Here is a 27,387-nt window from a genome sequence, read left to right as displayed (position 1 = left end):
CTTATGGAGACTTCTCCCTACTTCTAAAAGGGGCAGAACGAGAGTACTAAAGACAGCTCGAGAGAGTTTGGATCCAGACCCACAGCACCCCACAATCGCTAAGTTCTAGTTAATGAGCATTAAAGAACCTCTGACACACTCATAGCTTTTCCCCCTCCGAATTTCAGTTTATAAGATACTCAAATGGCATTTGCTCTCACGGCCTCCTGACCAACCAACACAATATTGTCGACAGGTTAACCATCCGCTTTGCGATCGCTTCAAACTATGCACTATGCACTTGGCTTGTTTGATTTAAGCGACCTTTAAGGAAACAATGCGATCAACCTTACGATGCTGAGGACTCGCCACGCGGACTCGCCACGCGGACTCGCCACACAATCAATGTCCTCAAGCGGACCAGCAGCTTTGACCTTAAACCTTGTTCCCTATTTCTCCCGCTCCCAGCTTGTTCCCAACTCCTCCACGCCTCTGAATCAGAGCATGTGTGGTGTGTAAAGTGTGGTACTTAGACCCAAGACCCCCAGAAAGCAATGATTTGAAAGCGAGGAGTGATCCAGAGAAAGGTTGAAAGCGACAGGTTGGTAGCATCCGTCTGCGGTTTTGCAGTTCTGGGTCAGGGAGGTCAGAAGATCAATCTCTTCAAGAAGTAGAGCCTTTGTAACAGATGACGACAAGGCTCCTCCATCCATTCCCACGCCACGTTTGATGTGCTGTGCCTTCCTTGGGGGGCAGGCCCACTCTTGGATAGCCTGGTCTGGGAGTAGGTCTCCTTTCTTTGCCTTGGTCCTGCCACAGCCAGGCAAGCCTTGACCTTCTGACCTGCCTACCTGCTGAGTGCTGGGCTGACAAGCACCTGCCCGTCTTTCACTCTTTCATGCAGGGCTGAGGTTCAAGCCAGGGAGGGGGGGATCTTTGCAGGCTGGGCAAGCATTCCACCAAGAGAGCGTTATCCTCAGCCTGGGTTCCTTATTTCAGAGCAGGAGAGGTGAGTGATAGACCATCAGGATCCCTGGATATGGACTTGACTTAAATCCTAGCTCTCGCCAGCTGGATGGCTACGGGTGAAAAGCCTCTCCCTCTGTTTCTCGGTCTCTCTCTCTCTCTCTCTCTCTCTCTCTCTCTCTCTCTTTTTCTGTCTCTTTCTGTGTGTGTCTCTGTCTCTCAGTCTCTTTCTGTCTCTCTCTGTGTCTCTCTGTCTCTGTCTCTGTCTCTGTCTCTCTGTCTCTCTCTCTTTCCCATCCTTTCTTTGACAAGACCTTACTATGTAGCCCTGGCTGGCCTAGGACTCACTATGTAGACCAGGCTGGCCTTAAACTCCTAGAAATCATCCTGCCTCTGTCTCTCAAGTCCTGGTATTAAAGGCCCCCATGCCTGGCCACTTGTTTCAACGACTCTGTTTTCAGAGTAACAAGAACGGTTCCCAGAATTGTTATGAAAACTAAATCCATTAATCCTTTTAGAGTGATTACCACAGGATTTAGCTCACAGTAAGCTATTATTGTTATTTGGTCTCCCTTGTGTATTTTCCTTGCACTTCACAACCACACTCCAATAACAACACACACACACACACACACAAATTAAAAAGAGCAAGTGCAGCCTGTTAGCACATGACAGTAGCCCTACTTGGGAAGTTCAGGTAGATAGGAGGATTCAGAGTCCCCTACAGCTATAGAAAAGGGCTAGCCTGGGCTACATGTAACCCTGTCTCAACAAGCCAAAAATTTAAAAGCAAAAAATAAATAGAAAGTTTGGGTGGTGGGGGCACATACATTTAATCCCAGTACTTGGGAGGTAAAAGCAGGTAAATCTCTCTGAGTTCGAGGCCAGCCTGGTCTTCAGAACAAGTTCTAGGACAGCCAGGGACATACCAAGAAACCTTGTCTTGAAAAACATATACATGCCTTGCTACATGTGGTGGCAAGTGCCTGTAAAGTCGGTATTACGGTCTGAAACAAGAGGATGATTCTATGCTGGGAGATCCTGTCTCAAAAAACAAACACTAACATAAAACAAAAAACAAAACAAAAACCAAACCCCCAGGGTTGGGACGCAGTTCAGTGGTAAAATGCACGCCTGACGCAGGCGGGAATCTGCACCGAGCACGGAGAGTCGGTTCCTTGGTCTCGTTCTTCAGCCCTTGTCGTTCCCAGTGTCATTTGTGGGGTGAATTGAAGCAAAAGAAAGGATGATGAAAGGGTTTTCATTTATCTTAAGTTTTTTAATCATTAAAAACCCTACTAAGAAGAAAACAAAACAGCCGGGCGGTGGTGGCGCACGCCTGTAATCCCAGCACTCTGGGAGGCAGAGGCAGGTGAATTTCTGAATTCGAGGCCAGCCTGGTCTACAAAGTGAGTTCCAGGACAGCCAGGGCTACACAGAGAAACCTTGTCTTGAAAAAACTAAATCCAAAAAAAGAAAGAAAGAAAGAAAGAAAGAAAGAAAGAAAGAAAGAAAGAAAAAGAAAAGAAAAAGAAAAAACAAAATTCCTTCCCAAGCTATGAAGAAAGCACCAAGAATCACTGTACTTTCTTAAAACAAGAGCAGTCACTTAGGGGTGAAGGGATGACTTGGTAGTTAAGAGCTCGCTGATTTTCAAAGTATTGCAAAGGACCAGAGTCCAGTTCCTAGCACCCATGTCAGGCTGCTCAGAATCACCAGTGGATCCAGTGGATCACCAGGGGATCTGGTGCCTGGTGCTCTCCTCCACAAGCACTTGCTCTCCTGTCTGTCTGTCTGTCTGTCTGTCTCTCTCTCTCTCTTTCTCTCCAGACAGTTTTTTTTCTGTGTATCTGTAGATCAGGCTGGCCTCAAACTCAGAATTTCACCTGCCTCTGCCTCCCAAGAGCCGGGATTAAAGGCACACGACACTTGTTATATTGTCCAGGATGACCGTGGCCTTCCTTCATCCTTATATCTCCTCCTTTCCAAACCAAGGATAACAGTTATGTGTGCCAAACCCAACTGATTCATTGTTTGTTCGTTACAGTTCGTTTCCCTTCTGAGACTTTCTTTTCTTTTCTTTTCTTTTCTTTTCTTTTCTTTTCTTTTCTTTTCTTTTCTTTCTTTTCTTTTCTTTTCTTTCTTGGATTTGTTTTTTTCAAGACAGGGTTTCTCTGTGTAGCCCTGGCTGTCCTGGAGCTCACTCTGTAGACCAGGCTGGCCTCGAATTCAGAAATCCGCCTGCCTCTGCCTCCCAGAGTGCTGGGATCCCAGGCGTGCACCACCACCGCCCCGACTTCTGAGCCGGTTTCAAGTAGCTTATGCTGACCCGGAACGCCTCTTGCCACGCAACACCTTCAGAGGCAGCTTGGCATCGCAGGCAGTCATACCCGCAGTGTCCGCCAGGGGTTGCTGTGCGTCCTCCGGGCCTCACCACCCTGCTTCCTGCAACCTGGCGAGCCCGCAGCTCTTTGCAAGGACACAGCGGAGGGGGCACATCCGCGCTCCCACTTCCTCCCGACGCAGCCTGTGATTGGCTCGCAGCCTGAGGAGGAACACGTGAAACAGCTGCGGCTGGCAGAAACTTGCTGCTCGTCTCCCGGGTGGCATCGCACGGTACCGCGGACAGCCCGGCCTGGGGACGATGAGGTCGTCTTGCGTTCTACTGGCCGCGCTGCTGGCGCTGGCCGCCTACTACGTGTACATCCCACTGCCCGGCGCCGTGTCCGACCCCTGGAAACTGATGCTGCTGGACGCCACTTTCCGCGGCGCGCAGCAAGTGGTGAGCAGAGCGAAAGGGGATGCCCCGTGTCGCCCCTGCTCCCCTAACCGAAACCCCCATCGCTTCTCCCGGTTGCCCATGGGCCCTTCGAGGATGTCACATTTGCATCCTTCTCCTGCAGTAGGGATATCCCATGTTCCCGTGAACGCGCATTGCCTCTCCCTGCTTCTTCTGATCCCCGGGCTCAGAGGGTATCGTGTTTGCATCCTTGTAATGCAGTGGGGGCACCCGGTGTCACCCGTGTTTTCCCAGGGTGCACGCTTCCCCAGGACCCCTAATCCTGGCACCGAGGGTGTTCTTTTCGCATCCTTGAAGCCCGTGGGCTGATAGGGGAAACGGGTGAAGTTCTCCTCGTCTGGCGTCTCTTGACAGCTGTTTAACCTTTCCTAGGTTCTAATTCGCTCCCCTGCTTTCATGGTTCTGCTGTGGCTTGAACCAAAGCCTCTAGCAATTTATAAACCACCCCGCCCCCACCTCAGTTGTCCCACCCGCAGGCAACGGAGGAGTTAAATGTTTTGAGCTAAGGGGATGGTGGTTTCCCTACGGGCAGAAGCGGGCGCGGGCAGCCTCCTAACGTCCCCAGGCCTTAGCGATCTGTTCTGGGGACCGCAGGCAAGGAGGGACCGGCTCTGACCTTCGCCTCTCTCCCTGGCACCTCTCAGCTCGGCGGAAGAAAAGAAGGCTGGGAGGCTGGCAGGCCCGGAGGGCTGTAAAAGGTCCCTGTGTGAAGGCTGTTTTCTGTTTGCCTGCAACATTTGTTTTGCGTCCTTCGATGTCTGGGAGATAACCTTGGCCTGAGGCAGAGCGGGGTGGCCTTCTTTAACCTGCAGGGTGGCTTTTCTCTGCACTGGATCCTGCTGGTGTACACTGCTCCCCCGTGGGGAGGACCGTGTCATTGGTTTATTCCATGCTAGGAGGATTGTTTTTAGTGTCAGAAGCACAGTCTGCAGCTAAGGCTGAACGTCATGACTGCATTGTATTTTTGGGTAGTCTGTTATGCAGGTTTCCAGCGCTCCTCTACCCTCTGTCTCTGCCCAACAGTGAGCCTTAATACTGGTTTTGTTTTGTTTTGTTTTTTTTCAAGACAAAGTTTCTTTATAACCCTGGCTATCCTGGAACTTGCTCTATAGACCAGGGTAGCTGCCAACTGGCCTGCAGCTGTCCCAGGAACGCTGAGAGGCAGGTGTCACTCCCCACCTGCTCTTTTTTTCTTTTCCCTTCTTTTTAAATAAGATAGATGAACATGCATTAACATTTTTTATTAATTTTCGTGTATGGTGTTTTGCCCGCATGTATGTCTGTATACCACGTGGGTGGAGTGCCCACAGAGACCAGAAGAGGATGCTGGGTCTGTAGTTAAAGAGGGTTGTGAGCCTCTATGTGGGTGTTGGGAATGAACCCAGGGCCAGTGCTCTTAACCCATTAGCTCCAGCTGGTTTTGCTTTGTTTGTTGGTTGGTTGGTTTTGTAGACAGAGGCTCCGTCTGTAGTTCTGGCTGGACTCTGTGTAACCTAGACTAGTCTTAAACTCTTGATCCTGCTTCTGCCTCCCAAGTGTTGAAATTGACTATGTGGGTCAAAGTGGCACTTTCTCATGCTGACATTACAGACCTGTCTGCACTCTGTGTGTGTTGTGGGGTGTTGTCTTGTAGCTGAGGCGCAGTCCTTGAACTATCCCTAGTGTTCAGAATTGCAGGTTGTTGTTGTTTTCTCTTAATTTTTGGTTTTTAGAATCCACACCTTGCTACCTTCACAAGCAAGCTGGCCTCAAACTTGCTATGCTATTCATGCTGGTCCTCTGGTCACAGTTTTCCTGCCTCAGCCTCCTGAGTGTCCTGGGAGTTTATTTAAAGGCACCTTCCACAGAGATCCACTGTGGTGTGTGAGACTTTAACAAAATGTGGAACAGTGAGTGCTCTGTTCTCGTCTCTACTTGCAACTGAGAAAGCCAGCCTTTCCTAGGAAGCACTCATGAAGTTGAGTGCGCACTTGACAGAGATTCTGGAGTCTAGAGGTGCATCCTATACTGGGCGGGCCATCTTCAGTAGGTTAGCATCAGGAAGGAACAGTGCCGTGCTGGTGAGGAGATCTTTGTCTATCCCGTGTTTCAGGTCACCGAAGAACTCTTCCGTGTCACGGTCATTTAGGAAAGTCCAGGTTTAGAGGAAAGCTTTTCTTCCCCAGCATACCTTCCAAACCACCAGGGCAAGGCTGTGCTTGGCTTCCATGGTGGGCCCTGCAACGTGCCAGGAACCCAGGGTGTGCGTGATGCCAGGCAGTCCCAGGAACTGAGGAAGTCATGTGTGTTCTCACCTGATGCCAGAGTGGGAGAAGATTTTCAGAGAGTGGCTCTGGTCACCTCCTTGCTAAACTGAGAATATTGGCAATAGCATGCGGACCAGAAGGAAGCCTAGCCTATTTGGAAAGCAATTTCCCTGAGATTTCCCCCAGACAGAGACTAGACTCAGGGTTCTGTGCACGCAGGGCAGATAGTGGGCACCGAGCTCCTCTCCTCTTGGCCCAGTTATGTCCGTGGGTCCTTCCTCCTCCAGCCCCCCTTCAGGGTCTCAGCATGCAGGTCTTTCTGGCTGGCCTAGAGGTTTCTATGTATACCAGGCTGGCCTTGAACCCATAGAGATCCACCTCCCAAGTGCTGGAATTAAAATTATATACCACCATACCCCTCGACTGTTGTTATAACTTCTGTTTGTTTGGTTCTTTTGAGACTTGATCTCTCTCACTGTATATAGTCCAGACTGACCTGAAATTTATTATAAGTTCTTTTTGTTTTCCTTAGTTTTTAGAATCCAGACCTTGCTTCCTGCCACAGGTTGGCCTCCGACTTGCTCTGTTGCTCAAGCTGGCCTTCAGCTCATAGTTTTCCTGCCTCAGCCTGGCATTTTATTTAAAGGCCGATAGCCTGTCACATGGAGAGTGCCTTCCACAGAGACCCACCATGGGTTGTGAGGAAAATCTGTAGGATTGTCCCAATTTTGTTCAAACTCTAAGGTCAACTGATTTATAGCTTTAGAAGCCACCATGAAATTGACATGGGCTTGTTTGCCAAATAATTTTGGTTTAGATCGCTTGGCTCGATTTAAAAAAGCAATTGAAGTTATTTAAGAGACTAAGCTTGGCCTTCTTTCTGATGTCAAGAAATTTGATCGAGAAATCACTAACACGTATTCACTGATACGCTAAAGCCAACGTAGAGCTCCAGCATTCACCTCTCCTTCCGGGCTACGGAGGCAGTGTGAGCAGCTGCCTCCGATTCCCATGCTACCCCTGCCCCATGGACTGCGTCTCCTTAACCCACACGCCAAAAGAGGTACTGCCTCTACTTAGAAAGTTAACACTTACCTGATATGGGTACAGTTTTCCAGTATGGCAAAGATCAGTACACTGGCGTCCTGAAGTTTCTAGCTAGGCTGTAATTTCAGTCACACCCTCACAATACAGGAGCACAGCACTCAGGAGGCAGAGGCAGGCAGATCTCTGTGGGTTCAAGGCCAGCCTGGTCTACATAGTAAGTTTCAGGCTAGCCAGGGCTATGTATTGGGACCCTGTCTCCAGATAGTTAGCTGAGTGCTTCCTTGTTCTGTCGCCTCCAGCCGCTCACGTTTTCTCGTGCCTCATGTCAGATTATTCTGATTATGTTGATTGCACTTTCCTTCATGGAAGCTGCTAGGGTCTCTCGCTGCTTTCTTTTGCTTTTTGTTGTCTGTCTTAGGAAGTGCTTCTTGAAGCAGGGGCTAGCCTTGAACCCCTTATCCTCCAGTCTTCAGCTCCCTAGTGCTGGGGCTGCCGAAAGCTCCTCCTGCCTGGGTCAGCCTCCACACCACATTTAACTTGGAATTCTGGATGCCTTCAGTGTTCTGAGCAGTTATTTTCCTGTGGCTGTAGGACCAGCATTTCACCCCAGCTAGGCAAGCACTGAGCTGTATTTCCTGCCCGGGAAGTGGTCTTTTATTTTTTATTTTTTTGAAAGTCCCCCAGGTGATTTCAGTTATAGCAAAACAACTTGCACTCCTAAGGTTGTTCCTGTATCATAAGGTGGGGCAAGATGGGTGCTTCAAATTCAAGGCCAACCTATGGTCTATACTGATACCATCTGTCAAAAAAAAAAAGGAGATTCCCTCAAATTGTATTATCATGTAAATAGGACATAATACATGTAATGGATACATTTATTTAGGATATTATTGGATATAGTAATGATAATACATATTTTGCTTAATCTATCCTGGTAATCCAGCCCATATGGCTAGGTTATAAGATTAGTTGGGTGAACTTCAAGGTCTAAATCAATGGTTCTCAACCTGTGGGGAGGAGCATCACACTTATCAGATATCTTGCATATCAGATATTTACATTGTAATTCATAATAGGAGCAAAATTGCAGGTATGAAGTAGCAGTGAAATAATTTTATGACCTGAGGTCCCCACAACATGGGGAACTGTATTAAAGGGTCACAGCATTGGGAAGGCTGCGAGTTGCTGGTCTAAGGGAGTAAGATAGTCATGAGGCAAATTTCAGAGTGACAGCAGAGCTCTCAGACTACACAGCTGAGGGTGTGTAGTCTGAGAGGGTGGAGGGCAGGAATGGAGCAGATGATGAAGAAGTCCAAGGACAGGCAGGAGTCATGTCTGAGAGCCTCTTCGAAAATGTCCTATTTATAAGCAGGCTGGGCTTGTAGCTCACTTGGTAGAGAGCTGGCCAGACGTGATCAAGGTTCTGGTTCAATCCTGAGCTCCGCCTGCACCAGGTTTGGCCGTACATGCTCGTAATGCCTGCATTTGAGAGGCAGAGACATCTCCATGACAAAGCCTATCTCAGGCTAGTCTGGAATACACGTTAAAAAGGAAAGAAAGAGAAAGAGAAAAACAAAAGGTGGTACAGATGCCCCTGGGCGCTGTGTTGGACTTTCAGAGCCGGGCACTGATGGGCAGGACATGATTGGCAGTGCCCATTGGAAACATTGGACGCATGTTTTTTCTTGGCCGCCGGTCCTTTTGGGTAGACTTTGTTGCATCACAGACAGAGGCAAGGCTGTATGTAGCTAGAGGTGCAGATACTTTACAGGGTACATGGTCATTTGTAAGAAACAGAGGAAACAAACACTGCGTGTTAAGGGAAAGAGAGTTGGAGCACAGTGTAGTGGTAGAGTGCTTATCTTGCATGTGCTAGGTCCGAGGCACCCCGAAATCATTTAAATGAAGGAAAATTCAGGAACAGTAGGGGAGGAAAGTGGGGTGTAGCTCACTGGTTGACTGCTTGCCTGGTATGCGTGACACCCTGAGTTTGATCCCTAAACAAGCAAAATATTACATTGTAGTCAACTCAGGGGTTTTTTTTTTTGTGTGTGTGTGTGTATGTACTATACAGCTAGAATGTTTATATTCTAATATAATGGTTAAATAATGGTAAAATAATGGTTAGTAGGTGCTGGGGAGATGACTCAGGCAGCAAAGTAAAATGCTTTTTAAGTATGAGGACCTGAGTTTGAATCCTCAGTATGCATGTAACACCTGTATATAGTATACATACCTGTGTTCCCGGTTCATACCTGCACATGCCTGTGTTCCCAGGACTGTAGAGGCAGAGACAGGAGGATCTCAAGGGTTTTCTGGTCATACACTCTGGCTGAGTCTGTTAGCTCAGTGTCCAGGGAGAGAGACCCATAGGACATCAGTTATGAATCTTCTCAGTGACATAATGTGAAAGAAAGGCTCCTGAAGTGGGCGTGTCTGCTGGCTTCCCCCTACTTCTGAGCACAGCACCACAGCCTGTCCTTTGTTTTATGGATGACGGAGCTTTTGAACTTGCTTGGGGGAGCTGTTCGATGTCTCCTCACACTTAGGCTGTAACGTGACCTCACCCGAGCTCCCTACAGGCCTTGCTGTGCTCCTGTGTTGTGTGGGTGTGACTGAAATTACAGCCTAGCTGGAAACTTCAGGACGCCAGGACCTTTGCCATACGCTTTGAACTGGAAAACCATACCCATATCAGGTAAAGTTTAACTGTTTCTAAGTAGAAGTGCCTCTTTTGACTTGTTGGTTGAGGAGATGCAGTCCATGGGGCAGGGGTAGCACGGGAACCGGAGGCAGCTGCTCACACCGCCTCTGTAGCCCTGAAGGAGAGGTGGATGCTGGAGCTCTACGTTGACTTTAGAGTATTAGTGAATACGTGTTAATGATTTTTTTTTGAAAGACTGTCATGCACTGTGACCAGGGCTGGCCTTACTACATCCTTGGTGGAGGCTGGTTTTGAACTTGTGATAATTCCCCATCAGACTCTGGAACACTGGGACTGTGGTAGTGGGCTCTATGCCTGGTAGGAGACAAATTTTGCATGGTACCTCCAGACTTGGGATGAAGACAACTTCTTCACGGAAGCTTGAAGGGTCAGTAGCCATAGTGATCTGATTAGCTAATTCAATTGGATTTCCTACAAAGACAGGGCAGCAGCGGAAAGGTATTTACTCTGTACGAGTTCTGGCAGGTGAGCAGGCTGGGTTGTGTTCTGTAGATAGCACTTGGGGAATGTAAGGTCAAGTTGACTCAGTTACCAGATATGTAAGGGAGTAAAATATTAATAGACTCATCTTAAATTTTCTCTAGCACTTCTGCAAATCCAGCCCTGAGCACAGAGAGGGTGTCCCTCGTACGTGATCTTTTGTGAGACAGCCTATCCCAAACTTGATCTGCAGATGTTCCTGTAGGGTGTGGAGCCTTTTTATTCTGAAAGGTTCTTTCTATGCATGGTTATTCCAAAAACACTGAGCAGGAGGCTGCGTTTAGCTTGACAGCAGAGTGCTTCTCCGGCATGAGTAAGACCTGGATTTTATTCCTAGCACCCAGAGGAGGTAAGAAGGGGGTGGGGGAGAAGGGGAGGGTCTACTTTTAGCTAGGTTTGGTGGTATACTTGTGTAATCCCAGTGGCTGGAAATGCTGACACGGGAGAAGGGCAAGTTTAAGGCTAGCTGGGACAGCTTAGTAAGACACTTCCCTCAAAATAAAAAATTAAACGGAGTTGGGGCAGGAAGAGGAGAGGGTAGAGTGTGTGCCTAACAAACACAAGGCCTTGGGTTCAAGGATAGTTCACAGTAGTAAATAAATGAATAACCAGCGTGTGTTTATTTTAGCCTCCAAGGAGACCGTATCATAATAATCTGCTTCTTTATTTCCCCCGTTTTATGCTTATAAAGGATGAAGGAAAGACCTAGTATGGGGTGGCGCTTATCAATAGGCCCAAACTTGGAAATGTGAGGCAGGAGGATTAAGAGTTTCAGGGTCAGCCTGAGCTGCGTAGAAATGGGCTGAAAGAATGATAAATGGGGCCTAGGGGTGAAGCTCGGTGGTGGAACTTACCTAGCATGCGCGAGATTCTCCGTTGATTCTCCAGCAACCCCGAAGGGAAGAGGAAGCCACTGAGTTGCCAAGCAACAGGCCTGGCAACGTTCCCTGGACAGTCTGAGGTGTGTCATATTATGAAACAGTAGCATTCTATTCTTGAGTGTTTCCAGAATCAAGTTAAAATCCTACCCCCTGGAAGTCATCAAATCATTTATACGTACATGTCATGTATATGTAACGTCGCATATAGTGTGTGTCCACATGCGTCGTGCACACATGGCGGTGTACTTGTGCAGTCCCAGTGGCTGGAAATGTTGACTCATGAGAAGGACAAGTTCAGGGCTAGCCTGGGCAACTTAGTAAGACACACGACCTCATGCATGCTAAGTGTGTCTTCCATCCTTGAGCCGTGCACTCCTGGGCGAATTCAATAAAGACATTTTTCTTCTATTCAGTGTGTCTGCCTGCGGTGAGTGCCTGTGCGTGTGTGTACTTTCACGTGTGTTTGAGCATTCCTGTGCCGATGTGTATGCATGTGCATATATGTAAAGTGTATAGACATGCACATGCTATGGCACACACGTGGAGGTCAGAGGACATCTTGCAGGACTCTCTTTTCTCCTTCCATGATGTGAGATCTGAGGATTGAACTCGGCAGCAGGTGTCTTAACTCACTCAGCCACCTTACTGTCCCTAAGTCTAGAATATTCTGCCATCAATCTTCCACCTTATTCTTTGAGGAAGATCTCTAGGTCAAACCGAGAGCTCTTGCCAGCCTGTTGAGGAATGCCCTGCCGGGCCTTCGAAGGCTGGAGTCACAGGCGGCTACTGTGATCCACAGTAAGGATCACATAGCAAGGCTTAAACCACTGAGCAATCCTCCAGCCCTCAACAAATATTAGCTGAACAACAGTTCTAGGAGTGGCAGAATGAGCGAGCAAGGGTAACTGCTGTGGGACTTTTCTCGATGAGATGCAAACGAGCATCTGTTTATCTAAGAGATGAGGTGGTGGTTTGACTGAAAAATGGCCTCCATAGGCTCAGGGAGAGACACTATTGGGAGGTGTGGCTTTGTGGGAGTGGGTGTGGCCTTGTGGGAGTGGGTGTGGCTTTGTTGGAGGAAGCGCGCGTTAATGCAGGTGGGATTTAGGGTTTCAGAGCTCAAGTCAGGCCCAGAGTCATCTCTCTTCCCGCTGCCTGCAGATCCAGATATAGACTTCTCAGCTACCTCTCCAGCACCATGTCTGCTTGCGTGCTGCCATGCTTCCCACAACGACAATAATGGGCTAACCACTGAACTGCAAGGCAGCCCCAGTTAAATATTTTCGTCTGTAAGAGTTGCTGTGGTCCTGGTGTCTCTTCGCAGCAATCAGACAGGAGGCATCAATGACAAGTCAAAGAAACCATTCGGCCCAAGGCTTGCTTTGCGAACCTCAGAGTCTAGTGTATACATGAGTATGCTACAGGAGCGTGGGGAACTCAAAGGCAGCTGTGTCATGGCATAGGCCACTCCAGCGTGGGTGGTGCTGTCCTGTGCTCCACCAGAGAGTCACCTGTCCCAGCCATTGTTAATTTGTATTTCTCTGTGGGTATGTGGGTGTGAATTTTGTAACTTTCATGAGCTTCCTGGGCCCTGTGAGTTTACTTCCTGCGCTCTTAGAAACGGTCTTCCCAGAGTGTCTCAATTAATATTATATAGCTACACAACAAACGAGTTGCCAGTTGCCAATTGAATGAGATGTGACAGACCATCTGATAGTGACTGGGGCTATACTCAAATGGCAGAGTGTAAGTTACAGATGGGGCTTTATTGGTCCCTGCAATATCCTGCAAAAGGACATCAGACATAGACCTGGGGTCCCTGGGGTCAGGGCCGGGTGGCACACACCTGTAATCCCAGCACTGGAGAGGTGGGGGCAGGAGGATCAGAACGTCAAGTGTGCATGAGAACAAACAGCAGAAAGTAGCTGTGGGTGCTGGGCGTGCTCCCTTTTCTAATCTGTTAGCGAGGCTGAGTGTTGACAGACACTCATGGTCTTCAAACACCGTGAGCACCACCTCTCCCAGATCCTGCGCTTCGCGTGTGACTCACTGTGTCACTCCAATGACTTGACATTTTTCTTCATGTGGCAGAGGAGAGGACTCAAAAGGAAGATAAGTAACCTGCTCAGGAGGTGGGGCTGGGTGAAGGGCAGGCCGCCTTGCTCCCATGCTCAGAGCCATCGCCGTTGCCTCAGTGCTAGTTGACATGGTACAGGGACCGGCTGAGAAAATGGAAGTCGGGCACTTACCAGAGCTGGGCAAAAGGCATTTTAGCCAGAGCAATGATATATAAATGAGGGGCCCCAGGGGAGATGGTGATATAGTTGAGAGCCTAAAAATAGCTTAGACCAGCTATTAGAGCCTTAGACGTTTTAAGACCAGAGTGGAAGTCAGAGGGAAGCGTGGGCTGGGCTAGGAGTGGCTTTTTGTCTGTGGTCTAGAAAGATGACAGGAAGTTACATGGCGAAGTCTGTGCTTTAGAGCAATCGTCAGCATTTGTTTTAGACTCTCGCAGCCCAGGCTGGCCAACAACTCCATGTAGCCTCTGAGGACCCTGAGCTTCTGACATTCTTGCTTCTGTCCCCCAAGTGCGGAGATCACGTGCAGATACCATCCTGCCTGCCGATGAGGTGCCGACTTCCCCCGTGCTAAGGGAAGCGCTTCCCAAGTAAGGTAGCTAGGACTGCTAGCACTCAGGAGTGCGCTTGCTTCCTGGTTCTGTTGCTCGGGCCTCATGCACTCTAGGTGTGGTGGTTTGTATATGCTTGGCCCAGGGAGTGGCACTATTTGGAGGTGTGGCCCGGTTGGAGTAGGTATGGCTCTGTTGGAGTGGGTGTGTCACTGTGGGTGGGGGCTTTCAGACCCTCACGCTAGCTGCCTGGAAGTCAGTATTCTGCTAGCAGCCTTCAGATGAAGATGTAGAACTCTCAGCTCCTCCTGCACCACGCCTGCCTGGATGTGCCATGCTCCCACTGTGATAATAATGGACTGCACCTCTAAACCTCTAAACCAGCCTCAATTGAATGTTGTCTGTCCTCATAAGACGGTCATGGTGTCTGTTCCCAGCAGTGAAACCCTAACGCAGACACTAGGCCAGATCTACATCATTGAGCTATACCCCGAAGCCTTTGAAGAGTCCCCACTGGTAGTGTAGAAAATGGAATTTCAAGCAGAGTCCAGCAGAGAACATGAAGAAATGGGTTAGGAGTGGTTTGGAGGGCAGCTGACTGGGGCTGCCACCGTGGGGGATGCTGAGGGATGATGGGTGAGAGGGGGGTGCTCTGGTGAGCCCAGGGGCAGATTCTAAGAGCTGCAGCGATGGTGTCAGTGAGCCTGGTTGAGAGGGTCGGCTGGTGGGTTTCCGTCCTTGGAGGGCACTGCTGGGATGTAAGACGTCTGTAAAGAGTTGGGTATACCGGTTCACTGGAAGGTGACCTGGCTTCACGTGTTGAGGTCAGGGTCGCAGCACAGGGTGGTCGTGTGTGGAGTCTTGTCCAGGGCACTCCTGGGATCCACAGTGTCTTACTTAGGGTCTCCATTGCTGTGAAGAGACACTCTGACTTCCACTGCCCCATACCTAATATTCTAGCACTCAAGATGCCAAGGCATTAATATTGAGAGCTCGGGGCCAGCCTGAGCTACATAGTCTGAGTTAGCCCAGGCTATATACAGACACCTCATCCCAGAAAATTAGAACCAGCCAACCAGTCAAACAAACCTGACTTTTATGTACTTTGCACAACACTGTAGGGCTTGCGAAAGATGTCACTTACTGCCTCATTTAATAGATTAAAGACCCAAAACAAAACAGTTAACTAGCTGCCAGTGCTGTGTGTTTTGTCAGCTGAGAAGGTGAGGCTTGGGAAAGGTCAGGGACCTCAAGCTCATGCGGCCGGCGAGCTGCAGTGAAGGGTCAAGGCTCCCCGGTGAGGGGGCGGTGTAGCCTTTGCTGTGATGGCAGTCTTTGCATCCTGACTTTCTTTTCCTTGTAACTTATCCCGGGTTGTCTAGAGCTGGCCAAAGGCTAAGGGTGGCCTTGGCTTTGAACGCTTTTTAAAAAAAAACTTATTTATTATTATATGTGAGTCCCTTGTAGCTGTCTCCAGACACACTAGAAGAGGGCGTCAGATCTCATTACAGATGGTTGTGAGCCACCATGTGGTTGCTGTGATTTGAGCTCAGGACCTCCGGAAGAGCAGTCAGTGCTCTTAACTGCTGAGCCATCTCTCCAGCCTGGCTTTGAACTCTTGATCCTCCTGCTACCATGCTAGGGTGGCGGGCCTCATCACCATCCCCAGCTTTTTGCAAGTGCTGGGTGTTGAGTTCAGTACTTTTTGCATGCTAGACATACAGTCTACCAATGAGCTGCTTCCCAGCTCCAAGGACCTGTAAGTTACAAAAGCAAAACATTTATTGATTAGTGTGTGTGTGTGTGTAATGTGTGTGTATGCTTGTGTGCATGCACATGTATGTGCATGGTGTGTGTGCACATGTGTGTATGTACATGAGTAATATGTGTGTGTGTGCACTTGTGTGCATGCTTGTGTGCATGCATATGTGTGTGCATGGTATGTGCACGTGTGTATGTACATGAGTAATGTATGTGTGTATGTGTGTATATGCTTGTGTGCATGCACATGTGTGTGCATGGTATGTGTGCACATGTGTGTATGTACATGAGTAATGTGTGTGTGTGTGTGTGTGTGTGTGTGAGTGCTGCTATGTAAGTCGAGGGGTAACCTATAGGAATTGTTTCCCCTTCCGTCATGCAGGTCCCTGGGGTCAGGTCTCAGGCTGTCCGGCTCGGCTAACATCTCTTCTAGCTGAGTCTCGCTGGCACCGAGGACAACAGGTTAGACACAGTTATTCCTGGACAAACCTAGATGGGTGCTGGCACTACACTTATTTGCTGTCCAGACCCTAGGCCTGGGTGTGATGGCTGTAAAATGTGCCTTGTGCTTGCTCTGGCTTTATCTCCGGTCAGCAGTCTGGCCCAGCTTCCTGTCCCAGTCCAGCCTTGCTGTGGACTTCTTTGTCTTTGTGCATCTGACACCTTTTCTCCAGTCCCCTGTGCCTCAGAGGCCCTGCTGCCCTCTTGCTTTGCCCAGTAGCCCACACATCTTTCAACACCAACCTCTCCCCTCCTCAGCGTTCCTATCCACCAGGGAGAGTTCCCCCTGACTGGGTTTGGTTTCGAGAGAGAGGCTGGAGGAGTTTCTGGTTCTGATTTCCTTCACTCTGCTGCCCTAGCTGCCTCAAGGACCTGACCTCAGCGTTCACGTGCTTCTGACTCTGAACTTGGCTAAAAACGGCCTTTTGTTTCTTCTGCAGGCTTTTTAAAATTTTTTTCAAGCCTGCTGTTTCCAACTTCCTCATAAAATTTTTGAAGATTTATGCTTGTTTTTGACTTTGGAATTAATTAACCACAGACCTTTTTTCTGTTTTTTTGTTTGTTTGCTAAATACTAGCTGCAGTTCTAGGCCATCTTTTCCAAAGATGGCTGGCAAGCTTGCGTCTTCACAGGGAGGTGGTCTAGCCTTCTCTCTCCCGGTTGTATTCAGAGTTCCTCTCCCTCCTTCCTTTCCTGTTTAATGAGACAGGGTCACACCATACTCAACCTCCTCCTGCCTCAGCCTCTCAAGTGCTTAGGTTACAGGCTTGTAAGTCTAGGGGTAATGTATAGGTATCGGTTTTCTCTTCCGTCATGTAGGTCCCTGAGGTCAGGTCTCAGGTGGTCAGTGTGTGTGTGTGTGTGTGTGTGTGTGTGTGTGTGTATGTATGTGTGTGTGTGTTATGTAAGTTGAGGGGCAACACACACGCATACTGACGCATACACTGACATACATACACATTACACACAAGCATGCACACACATTACACACACACACACACACACACACAGGCACGCACTTAAAAAAGATTAAATCCAATCACCTTTCTGTATAATAGGCGCATAAACTCAGTCCTCCTATCTAGCTGCGTCTTTCTGCCCATTAGTGGGTCTCTTCCCTTCCCCCTCCCTGTCCCTTCCTCTCCTCTCCCAGCTAGAACCTAGACTCATGACACACTAAGTAGCCTCTCTGCTTGCTTCAGAATGATGTTTGCAATAGGAGGGCAGTGAGCCTCCTCACTGAAAACGGAAGCCACTAGTTCCTCAGTCCGTCGTGGAACAGTTGAGGTGCACACCATACTGCAGTTGAGGACAGGGGTCAGTGTTTGCAGGTCACTCCAGGGGCCGAGGAGATCTTTGTGGTTATAGATGCTGCTATTGAGCACGTCCTGGCTGAGGCTGAAAGAACGAGAAGCAACGCTGATCCCTGGGCCAGGACTGGGGAACCAGGAAGTGGCAGCTGAAGTCTCAGGAGACGCCCATACTGGGTCGCTGTTGCAGGAGGTCCGGTTACCAATGTACAGTTCCTTGCCACTGCTGCTGCCACCTCCTTTTCCTCCTCCTCTTCTACCACCACTTCCTCCCCCTCGTGTTCTCCCTGTTCCTAGTCCTCCTCCTAGTCCTCCTCCAAGTCCTCCTCCTAGTCCTCCTTTTCCTGCTTATTCCAAGATAGCATAAGATGGTCATATAGGAAGCCACTTCTGTTGAGTCCATAACCAAACCTGTTTGTGCTCATCTGGGCAGCACATATACTAAACCCAGAATGCAGCTGAGATTAGTGCGGCTACTTGGGAAGAATAACGTGCACATTCCAAAAAAATTTCTCTGTTAAGAAAAATCTACTCTACACGTTTAATTGTGGCACTTTCAGCGAGTTGAGGGCAAGATCACGACAGCATACAATGTATGGTTTTTCAGGAGTACTATTTGGTGAAATAAATGGTGTATTAAACATTGGGGGTGGGCTGAAGGGGTGGCTCCGCAGTTAAGGGCACTACTAGTCAATCGGAGGGCTGGACTTCGGCTCCCGGCACCTCTGTGACACATCGGATATCCTGTGTCTACCTGCAACCCCAGCTCCAAGAGAGGCAGAGAGAAGAGGATCGATCAATCTCTGGGGCTTACTGGCTTCCAGCCTAGGGCCCCCCATGGGAACCTCAGGTGCAGGGAGAGACTGTACCTCAGAGGACAAGGCAGAGAACAAGAGAGGAAGCTACTCGATGCCTTCTTCTGGTCTCATTTACATGTACACACACACACAGTAAATAAATAATAAATAATATTCAAAATAATAAAAATGGTAGTGCTCTTGCCTTGTATGTGAGAGGTCCCAGGTGGTTAGCATCTAAAACAGACAAAGCCAACAGCAGAAAACTGTCGTACCCGTACAATAGCTTGTAATTTTTATTTATTTTTATTTTTATTTTTTGTATTTGTTTTTTTTGAGACAGGGTTTCTCTGTATAGCCCTGGCTGTCCTGGAACTCACTCTGTAGACCAGGCTGGCCTCAAACTTAGAAATCCGTCTACCTCTGCCTCCCAGAGTGCTGGGATTACAGGCATGCGCCACCACCGCCCGGCGGCTTGTAAGTTTTATTATTCAGCAGAAAACAACTTGGCTTTCCCCCCCTTGTTTAGATTTAGTTGCTTTTTGTTTTCAGCAAAGACATCATATGAATCTGTCCTACTGGGCCCCTAGCCCATTGCTTCAGACAGTCATTCTTTGTTTACACTTTGAACCAGACACTGAAATGGTTGGTGGCCGTGGCGTCTTAAGTGAGATTGAAGCGTTGCAATGTACAGCCAAAGGATGACCCTGTGGACAGGGAGCAGGGTTTTCCCTTCTCCTGTGGGTCCAGAGAGGCATCTGACTTTGTAGCTTGGATGGTTTTGAACTTCTGGCTAGTCTTCTGCCTCAGCCTAAGTGCTGGATGATGGCTGTGAACCACCATCCTCTGCTTCGCTCAGTTACCTTTAAATAATTTGTTTCCCCCAACGAAGTCTGTCTTCCTCTGTCTAGTTAGAAGAGTGTCTTGACAGGAAGGGACAGGGCTGCGCTCCCCGCCCCCACCCTAGGTACCTAGCTTTGAAAACTTCCCGCCACCAAGTAAACCTCTGTCAATTTCTTAAGCGAATAAGTGGGTAAGAGACGGGGAGGTTCATCCACAGAAGCTTTGAGCGCAGAGGGCAGGGCGCTAATACCTCACAGGAGGTTACGCCCCCTTCTCAAGCCAGCTGCCATCCTGCAGGGCCTGCCCGAAGATGTTTGTTTTCCCCTACATATCCGTTTCTTTCCCATGAAGAACCTAAGTAGGAAGTGGACAGGATAAGTTGTCCACTGCTTCAGAAAATACGAACCTGGGGGTTACAGGGAAGAGAGACATAGACTGTGGTACTGTGCATTCATTTGTTCAATCATTTTCAGGTAGGCTTGGTGGTGGTACGGGAGGCTGGGATAGAAGGAACTCAAGGACCGCCTGAGCTGCAGACCAGCCTGGGCAATGCTGTGAGACGCTGTCTCAAAACAAAAAGTGCTCCATTGTGTAAATATACCACATTTTCTGTATCCATTCCTCCATTGAGGGATATCTGGGTTCTTTCCAGCTTCTGGCTATTATAAATAAGGCTGCTACGAATATAGTGGAGCATGTGTCCATATTGCATGCTGGGGAATCCTCTGGGTATAGCAGGATCCTCCGGAAGTGACGTGCCCAGTTTTCTTAGGAACCGCCAGACTGATTTCCAGAGTGGTTGTACCATCTTAAAATCCCACCAGCAGTGAAGGAGTGTTCCTCTTTCTCCACATCCTCGCCAACACCTGCTGTCTCCTGAGTTTTTAACCTTAGCCATTCTGACTGGTGTATGAATTCATGAATTTTTTAGGCAAATGGATGGAACTGGAAAATATCATCCTAAGTGAGGTAACACAATCACAAAAGAATACACATGGAATGCAATCATTGATAAGTGGATATTAATTAGCCCTGAAGCTCTGAACACTGAAGATACAATTAGCATATCAAATGATTCCCATGAAGAAGGAAGAAGAGGGCCCTAATCCTGGAAAGGCTTGATCCAGCATTGTAGGGGAGTACAAGGACAGAGAAAAGGGAGGGGGAAAGATAGGAGAATGGATGGAGAGAAGAGGACTTATGGAACATATGGGGAGGGGGGACTGGGAAAGGGGAAAGCTTTTAGAATGTAAACAAAGAATATAGAAAATAACTAAAAAAATTTAAAAAAAGAACCCCCCCCCCAAAAAACCCAAAAAAAACAAAAAAGTGGCTTACATTTTTCCCACGAGTGGGAAGTAATTAATGCAGTGGCCATGTGGGGCCACATGTGAGCCTGCGCCTCTTTTGCAAAGGCAGACGTGGTCCTGTCCTGTCCTTGCTTTGGTCTTCCGTTTGGCTCGCCGTCAGCTCCCACTGATGCTTGCTTGTACAGCCCTGTGTGTCCGCGGCACTTCTGGGCCACCGAAAAGTCTACAGCTCTTTGCCAACCTCCAGGACAAGGGTCAGATGACATTGTCATCTGTTGACATTGTCTGTGACCCTTAGCACAGTTTTGGGCATCGCTCAGTATAATGCCAAGTTATAAATAGCCTTGTTCCCGGTGCCTAGTGGGTGTGAACCGTAGCATCCCAGGTAAGTACTGAGAGAGACAGCGTGGGCTGTCTGGCTTTTCTAGATAGGTCAGTACCATTCCTTCTAAATATTGTGTTTTACATTTATTGTTCGGGGGTGTGTCTATATTTGGAGCCTGCTTGTAAGAAAGCCCCTGATAGTTTGTCTTTCTCTCTCTCTCTTTTTTTTTTTTGGGGGGGGGGGGAATTTGGTTTTTTCGAGACAGGGTTTCTCTGTATAGCCCTGACTGTCCTGGAACTCACTCTGTAGACCAGGCTGGCTTCAAACTCAGAAATCCGCCTGCCCCTGCCTCCCAGAGTGCTGGGATTACAGGCGTGCGCCACCACCGCCCGGCTCTCTTCTTTTTTACTCCCCACTTCTTCTTTCTTTCAGACCCCGGCTCATGTAGGCATTGAGCTGACAGCCTCTCCCCACTCTTCCCATGCTAGGCAAGCATCCTACTGACTCCATCCACTTTCAGTCTCTACCTTTTGGGTTTTTGTTGTTGATGTCGGTTCTTTTTTTTGGGGGGGGGGGGTTCAAGACAGGGTTTCTCTGTGCAGCCCTGGCTGTCCTGGAACTCACTCTGTGGACCAGGCTGGCCTTGAACTCAGAAATCTGCCTACCTATACCTCCCAAGTGCTGGGATTAAAAGCGTGCACCACCACTGCCCAGCTGTGCAGAAGCCTTTTGACCTCACGCAGTCCCACGTGTCGATCCCAGAAGTCAGCACATGTGCCACTGGAGTCCTTCCTTTTCGGAAGACCCTTGCCTCTGTCTCAGAATGTGTTTCCTGCCTTCTCCTCCGGCGCTTTTAGAATTTAGATCTCACATCCAGGTCTTCGATGCAGTTTGACTGGATTTTTGCACACAATAAAAGATGCAGGTCTAGTTGCATCTGTTATGTGTCTATCCAGTTTCCCAGCACCATTTGTAGAGCGGGGCGTCTTTTCTCCATATCGTATGTGACAGGAGGTTCACTTACACACTTTCTGTGGCTTATGCTGTGTTGAGCTTATACTGGGCAGCCATCTGCTGTGTGTCAAAGCTGCGTTCACTTTGCAGTCTTCCCTTCAAATACCCAGGGCCTCTTCTGGCCACACTTAGAGTGTGTGCTGGGCAGGTCTCACCCTCCTCAGACATCTCCTGAGGGGTCTAATGTTCTAGCTGGGAAGTAACACTGGGGTGTGTGGAGCTACAGCAGTGAGGCCTGTATGGGCAGAGGACCCGGGTGTGTGCACGTTCAAGACCTCCGGAGTATTAATCACTGCTTTGGTGGGACACAGCTGTGGATGTCGGCGTGACCACTGGGCTCTAGAGAGCTGGCTCCCAAGGCCAGTCCACCTGTTCACCTCAGGCTCTGGCTATTGCCCATGCCACCAAGGAAGGCGGTAAAGGTTAGGGAAAAGCCTGTGTTCTCTCTGCCTGAGCTGAACTTCCTGTCCTTTGCAGCTGGCCTGCAGCTGGCCTGCCTGCTCTCTCAGCTCCTCCCAGGCTGGTTTCTCACGCATAGACTATAAGTTGTCTTCTAGTGCTCCCTGCTCTCAGGTCCTCAGGGTCAGTCACCCAGTGTTAAACAATAGGCTGTCTCTCAAGAGGAGCCCCCCCCCCCCACCTCTTCTAAGTCGTTCAGTGACAGATGGGTTTTTCCTCCACTGCTAGCCTGTGGAGGAATCACCGATGCCTCTCCTGAGGGAAAGACTGCAGTCTCTTTTCTCCAGGACTGCCTTCCTGGTCTTTTGGGTGCTCCTGTTCCTCAGGGCTAGGGCAGCATGGCTTGGCTTGCTTCTCTTTAGCGCACTCCCTTTTGTCTTTCTCCACCGTGTGCTTGAGTGCCGGCCAGTGTTTATCAGCTCGATCCTATCTGGGAAGAGGGAATCGATTGAGGAATGGCCTCCAATGATGGCTTGTGGGCAAGTCTGTGGGGCCATTTCCTTGATGAGTGATTGGGGGCCCAGCCCACTGTGGTCCTGGGAGGGTAAGAAAGGCCGCTGAAGGAAACAAACCAGGAGGCCGCTCCTCTCCGGCCTCTACTTCAGTTCCTGCCTTCAGGTTCCTTCCTAGAGCTCCTGCCCTGGCTTCCCTCCATGAGGGACTATATAGCGTGTAAAACTTACTAACAAGTAAGTTTTAGTCAGTGTTTGTCACAGTAACAGAAAGCAAAATAGGACAGCTAGCTGCCTTTATCAGTACGGTTGGATTGTAGTCCAAGATGGAGGGAGTCCTGTGAGAGTTCTGAGTGCTGGTGAGAAAACTCCCAAGAAAACAAGAGTCCCGTGACCTCAGCTTCTTCAAAACACAAGAGTTATTCTTGGGATGTGTTTGCATGCTCCTGCCAGGTGTGTGGGATAGGAGTGAGTTTCCTTCAGCTGTTCTCATTCACACGCCTCTGTGGAAAATAGTTTTGCCACTTGTGGCTTGTCCTTGTGATTGGACACCTTAGTTGTGTGACTCTTCCTGACCCTCAAAGTATAAACTGTCTGATGTGCTAAATAAAGTTGACTATTGTGAGAGACTTTAGCTTGCCCCATGTTTTTTAGGCCCCGCTCTGCCAGGTTCACGCTGCCAGCTAGAGCGGGAATCAGATACCCAAAGCTCTCCTCCTCTCTCTCTCCGGAATGCTCTGTTCTGTCTCACACTGGCTCTCTCCCTTACCTGGGTCATGCAGGAGCAGCATGTGTGTGCCCTCCTGTTCTCCACCAAAGCACCTTTTACACCCCTTTCCTTACTTCTTTACCCTGAGTGGTGGGGGTGGGAGGGTGGGAATTCAAAAGAAGCCTTCGTTCCTCTCATGATAAGGTTTCTAGAGCCACTGGAAGGCTTTGGTGTGAGAGTAGGGGAAGGAGAGTGGGAAGGTTCTCTGTGTGGTTAGGAGACAGTGGAGAGGAAGCCTTGCACACGCACCTCTCTGTCTGTAGAGGGCCCTGTCTGTCTTCACCTCCGCTCAGTCTCCGCTGTGAAGAGTCTCAAGTGCACTGTCTTCTCCGGACTCTTTCTTCTGGGGTTGTCCCTCTCGTTTGCTGGACCTGTGCGAAGAGTCCTCCGTTGACTTTGCTCCTCATGGGGCAGCATTTAGTAGCGAGAGGCACCAGCAGCACAGCCTTTGGATTTTGGATCAGGCAGGAGTAAGTGCGGACGTATCCCGTTCCTTCCCTCACAGACGGAGTAACCACTTGTGATCTTTCCAGGTGAAAGGTTGGGTGTCAGTGTAGACGGACAAACAGTGCTTCACAGGTAGGACTCGCTCTTTAGTAGACTAGAGCTCTGGTCCTGTCCTCTGTCCCGGTAGGAATTGGGCCTCATCTGTAATACAATCGTGCTGGACTAGCTCCAAACTAGTTTTTAAAGCGTGGTTTTTAGATTGGTTTAATTTTATATGAATGCTTTGCCAGTATGTGTGTATATGCATCACACGCATGTGCAGCACCTGCAGAGGCCAGAAGAGAGCCTGGGGTGTTCTGGAGCTGTGGCTATCAGTGGGCTGTGAGCCCCCAGGTGGGTGTTGGGCCTTGAGCCTGGGTCCTCCCCAGGAGCAGCAAGTGCGCTAAATCACTGAACCTTCTCTCCCTTCTGCTCAGTCAGCCGGTTTTAAGAGGCGTTCGTAGGTGTGAAAAGATTAAACGGAGTTTAATAACTGTCTTTTTTACTACTAGGATTTTCCCGTGTCTTTAAAAGGCTGAGCTGTCTGAGCCTGAGAAGAGAACTGATCCCTGATTACAGACACAGGGTTCTTCAGTCTCTGTGGCTAGCACACTGTTACTGTAACTGGAGCTTTTAGGCCAAAACTCTGGAAACAGGCCGCCCCGAAAGGCTAGGCTTGGCCACTTTCCCATCGTGCCCATTAAGGACAGGGTAACAGGGAGGAGCAGAGTAGCATGGACATTGGGATGAAGCGGTCCATAAAGGGGTCCCCAGGTCCATGCTATGGGGTCCCGACATAACCTTAAGGGTTAAATGGAAGATCTGGGCACTGGGCAGAAGATAACCCTAGTTAAGCAGTCCTGGTCAGGGTGTGGGATCACCCATCATTTTCTCAGCTCCAGTCTAGCAAGGTGAAGATGTCCTTATTGCTCGAGGGGTCGGGGATCAGGATAAGTCTCAGGGCGTGGTTACTTCTCTTTGTATAGAACCTGGTAGCAGAGTGGGAACTTGGTACCAGGGCCGAGAAGGAATACATCTACGTCTCTATCTCCTATCATTTATCTATAAGGCTGGAAAGATGGTTCAGGGGTGGAAGTTATACACTGCTCTTACAAAGGAATGGAATTGGGTTTCTATTTTTTTAAGTTTTATTTATTTATTATATGTAAGTACACTGTAGCTGTCTTCAGACCCTCTAGAAGGAGGGCATCAGATCTCCTTATGGATGGTTGTGAGCCACCATGTGGTTGCTGGGATTTGAACTCAGGACCTTCAGAAGAGCAGTTAATGCTCTTAATCACTGAGCCATCTCTCCAGCTCCCTGGAATTGGGTTTCCAGTGCCCACATGAGTCAACTCACAATGGTTGGTAATTACAGGCCTCAGGGACCTGATGTTGTCTTCTCTCCAGTTCCTTCATGAACATTGTACTCAAATGCGCGTGCAATGGAGAGGTGTTCAAACCTACACTCTCACACACACATGCACGCGTAATTAAAAATAAAATCTCTGTGTTTTGAAACAGGGTCCCGTGTCATCCAGGCTGGTCTCATACTTGGTGAATTCTTCGGTCTGGGCATGGGAACCTTCTTCTCCTGCTCCTGCTTCCCCAGTTCATCGAGTATAGGCTTAATTGATTGATTATACAGCATCATGTGGTATAATGACCCTTCATTAATATTCCTGTACAGACTAGGTTTGATCCCACGGAATCTTTCTGGGACATCTGAAAAGACTATGGCATCAGTGTTTGTGAGTTGAAGCCTAAAAGTTTTGCCCCCGGGCTGGGGCAGCTCAGTTGGTGCAGTGGGCATAAAACCCTGGCTTCAGTCCTAACACACACAAGCTGTGTGTGCTGTACTTCTGTCATTCAAGCATCACTCAGAGCAAGCTTGAGGCCAGCCTGAGCTGTGAGATCCCCCGTGACACCCTATGTCAAAAATATTAAGCAAAACCAAAATAATAAAAAGTTGCTCCAAAGCCGCCCAGAGAGAAAACATTGTGTAGCCCCAAAAGAGCATGAGGCCCCAAGCTTCAACAAACGCTAGTGTGGTGAGCCGGTTTGAAGTATTGGCCTTCAAGTGTCATCTCTGCCCTTACCTACTCTACCTCTGGTTGTTGACCGAGTGTTATAGTTGAGTGTTAGAATGAAGTGTGGAAAATAGATCGTGTGTTTTCCTTATGGCTTGTGTGCATGAGTGTTCAGCGTCAAAGCAAACATTTGCTCCTTCAGGCACATGTGGGTGCCTCTCAGGTGAGTGTGCACATGTGGGTGCATTTTCAGGTGACTATGCACATGTGGGTGCCTCTTAGGTGATATGTGCACATGTGTGTGCCTCTCAGGTGAGTGTGCACATGTGTGTACCCTCTCAGGTGAGTGTGCACATGTGGGTGCCTCTCAGGTGATATGTGCACAGGTGTGTGCCCTCTCAGGTGAGTGTGCACATGTGTGTACCCTCTCAGGTGAGTGTGCACATGTGGGTGCCTCTCAGGTGAGTGTGCACATGTGTGTACCCTGTCAGGTGAGTGTGCACATGTGGGTGCCTCTCAGGTGATATGTGCACATGTGTGTGCCTCTCAGGTGAGTGTGCACATGTGTGTGCCTCTCAGGTGAGTGTGCACATGTGTGTGCCTCTCAGGTGAGTGTGCACATGTGTGTACCCTCTCAGGTGAATGTGCACATGTGTGTGCCCTCTTAGGTGATATGTGCGCATGTGTGTGCCCTCTCAGGTGAGTGTGCACATGTGTGTACCCTCTCAGGTGAGTGTGCGCATGTGGGTGCCTCTCAGGTGATATGTGCGCATGTGTGTGCCCTCTCAGGTGAGTGTGCACATGTGTATGCCCTCTCAGGTGAGTGTGCACATGTGGGTGCCTCTCAGGTGAGTGTGCACATGTGTGTACCCTCTCAGGTGACTGTGCACATGTGGGTGCCTCTCAGGTGATATGTGCACATGTGTGTGCCTCTCAGGTGAGTGTGCACATGTGTGTGCCCTCTCAGGTGAGTGTGCACATGTGTGTGCCCTCTCAGGTGAGTGTGCACATGTGTGTGCCCTCTCAGGTGAGTGTGCACATGTGGGTGCCTCTCAGGTAATATGTGCACATGTGTGTGCCTCTCAGGTGAATGTGCACATGTGTGTACCCTCTCAGGTGAGTGTGCACATGTGTGTGCCCTCTCAGGTGAGTGTGCACATGTGGGTGCCTCTCAGGTGAGTGTGCACATGTGGGTGCCTCTCAGGTGAGTGTGCACATGTGGGTGCCTCTCAGGTAATATGTGCACATGTGTGTGCCTCTCAGGTGAGTGTGCACATGTGTGTACCCTCTCAGGTGAGTGTGCACATGTGTGTACCCTCTCAGGTGAGTGTGCACATGTGGGTGCCCTCTCAGGTGAGTGTGCACATGTGGGTGCCCTCTCAGGTGAGTGTGCACATGTGGGTGCCTCTCAGGTGAGTGTGCACATGTGGGTGCCGCTCAGGTGAGTGTGCACATGCGGTGTCCTCTCAGGTGATGTGCCCGCATGTGGAGTCACAGAGCCACTTCGGAACCACCCTGTTCTTTCCTGTCAGCACAGTCTCCTCATAGAACGTGGAGCTCCAGAGGCCCTGGGACCC

The 27,387-nt window shown here is 49.2% G+C and overlaps 1 protein-coding gene across 1 annotated transcript in view; it reads left to right on the top strand.

Moving 5' to 3' along the window:
- Positions 1–3,494: 3,494 nt before the first annotated feature.
- The window catches only part of Nceh1 (neutral cholesterol ester hydrolase 1), a 60,951-nt gene continuing 37,058 nt past the window's right edge, over positions 3,495–27,387 (top strand). The window contains exon 1 of the mRNA XM_052180726.1: positions 3,495–3,727. Within this exon, the coding sequence (XP_052036686.1) occupies positions 3,590–3,727 (138 nt within the window). The 5' untranslated portion in view covers positions 3,495–3,589. The remainder of the gene's footprint in view (positions 3,728–27,387) is intronic.

Source organism: Apodemus sylvaticus, chromosome 4, assembly GCF_947179515.1.
Source record: "Apodemus sylvaticus chromosome 4, mApoSyl1.1, whole genome shotgun sequence".
Classification (NCBI taxonomy): Eukaryota; Metazoa; Chordata; class Mammalia; order Rodentia; family Muridae; genus Apodemus; species Apodemus sylvaticus.
This window is presented reverse-complemented; position numbering and strand designations above follow the sequence as displayed.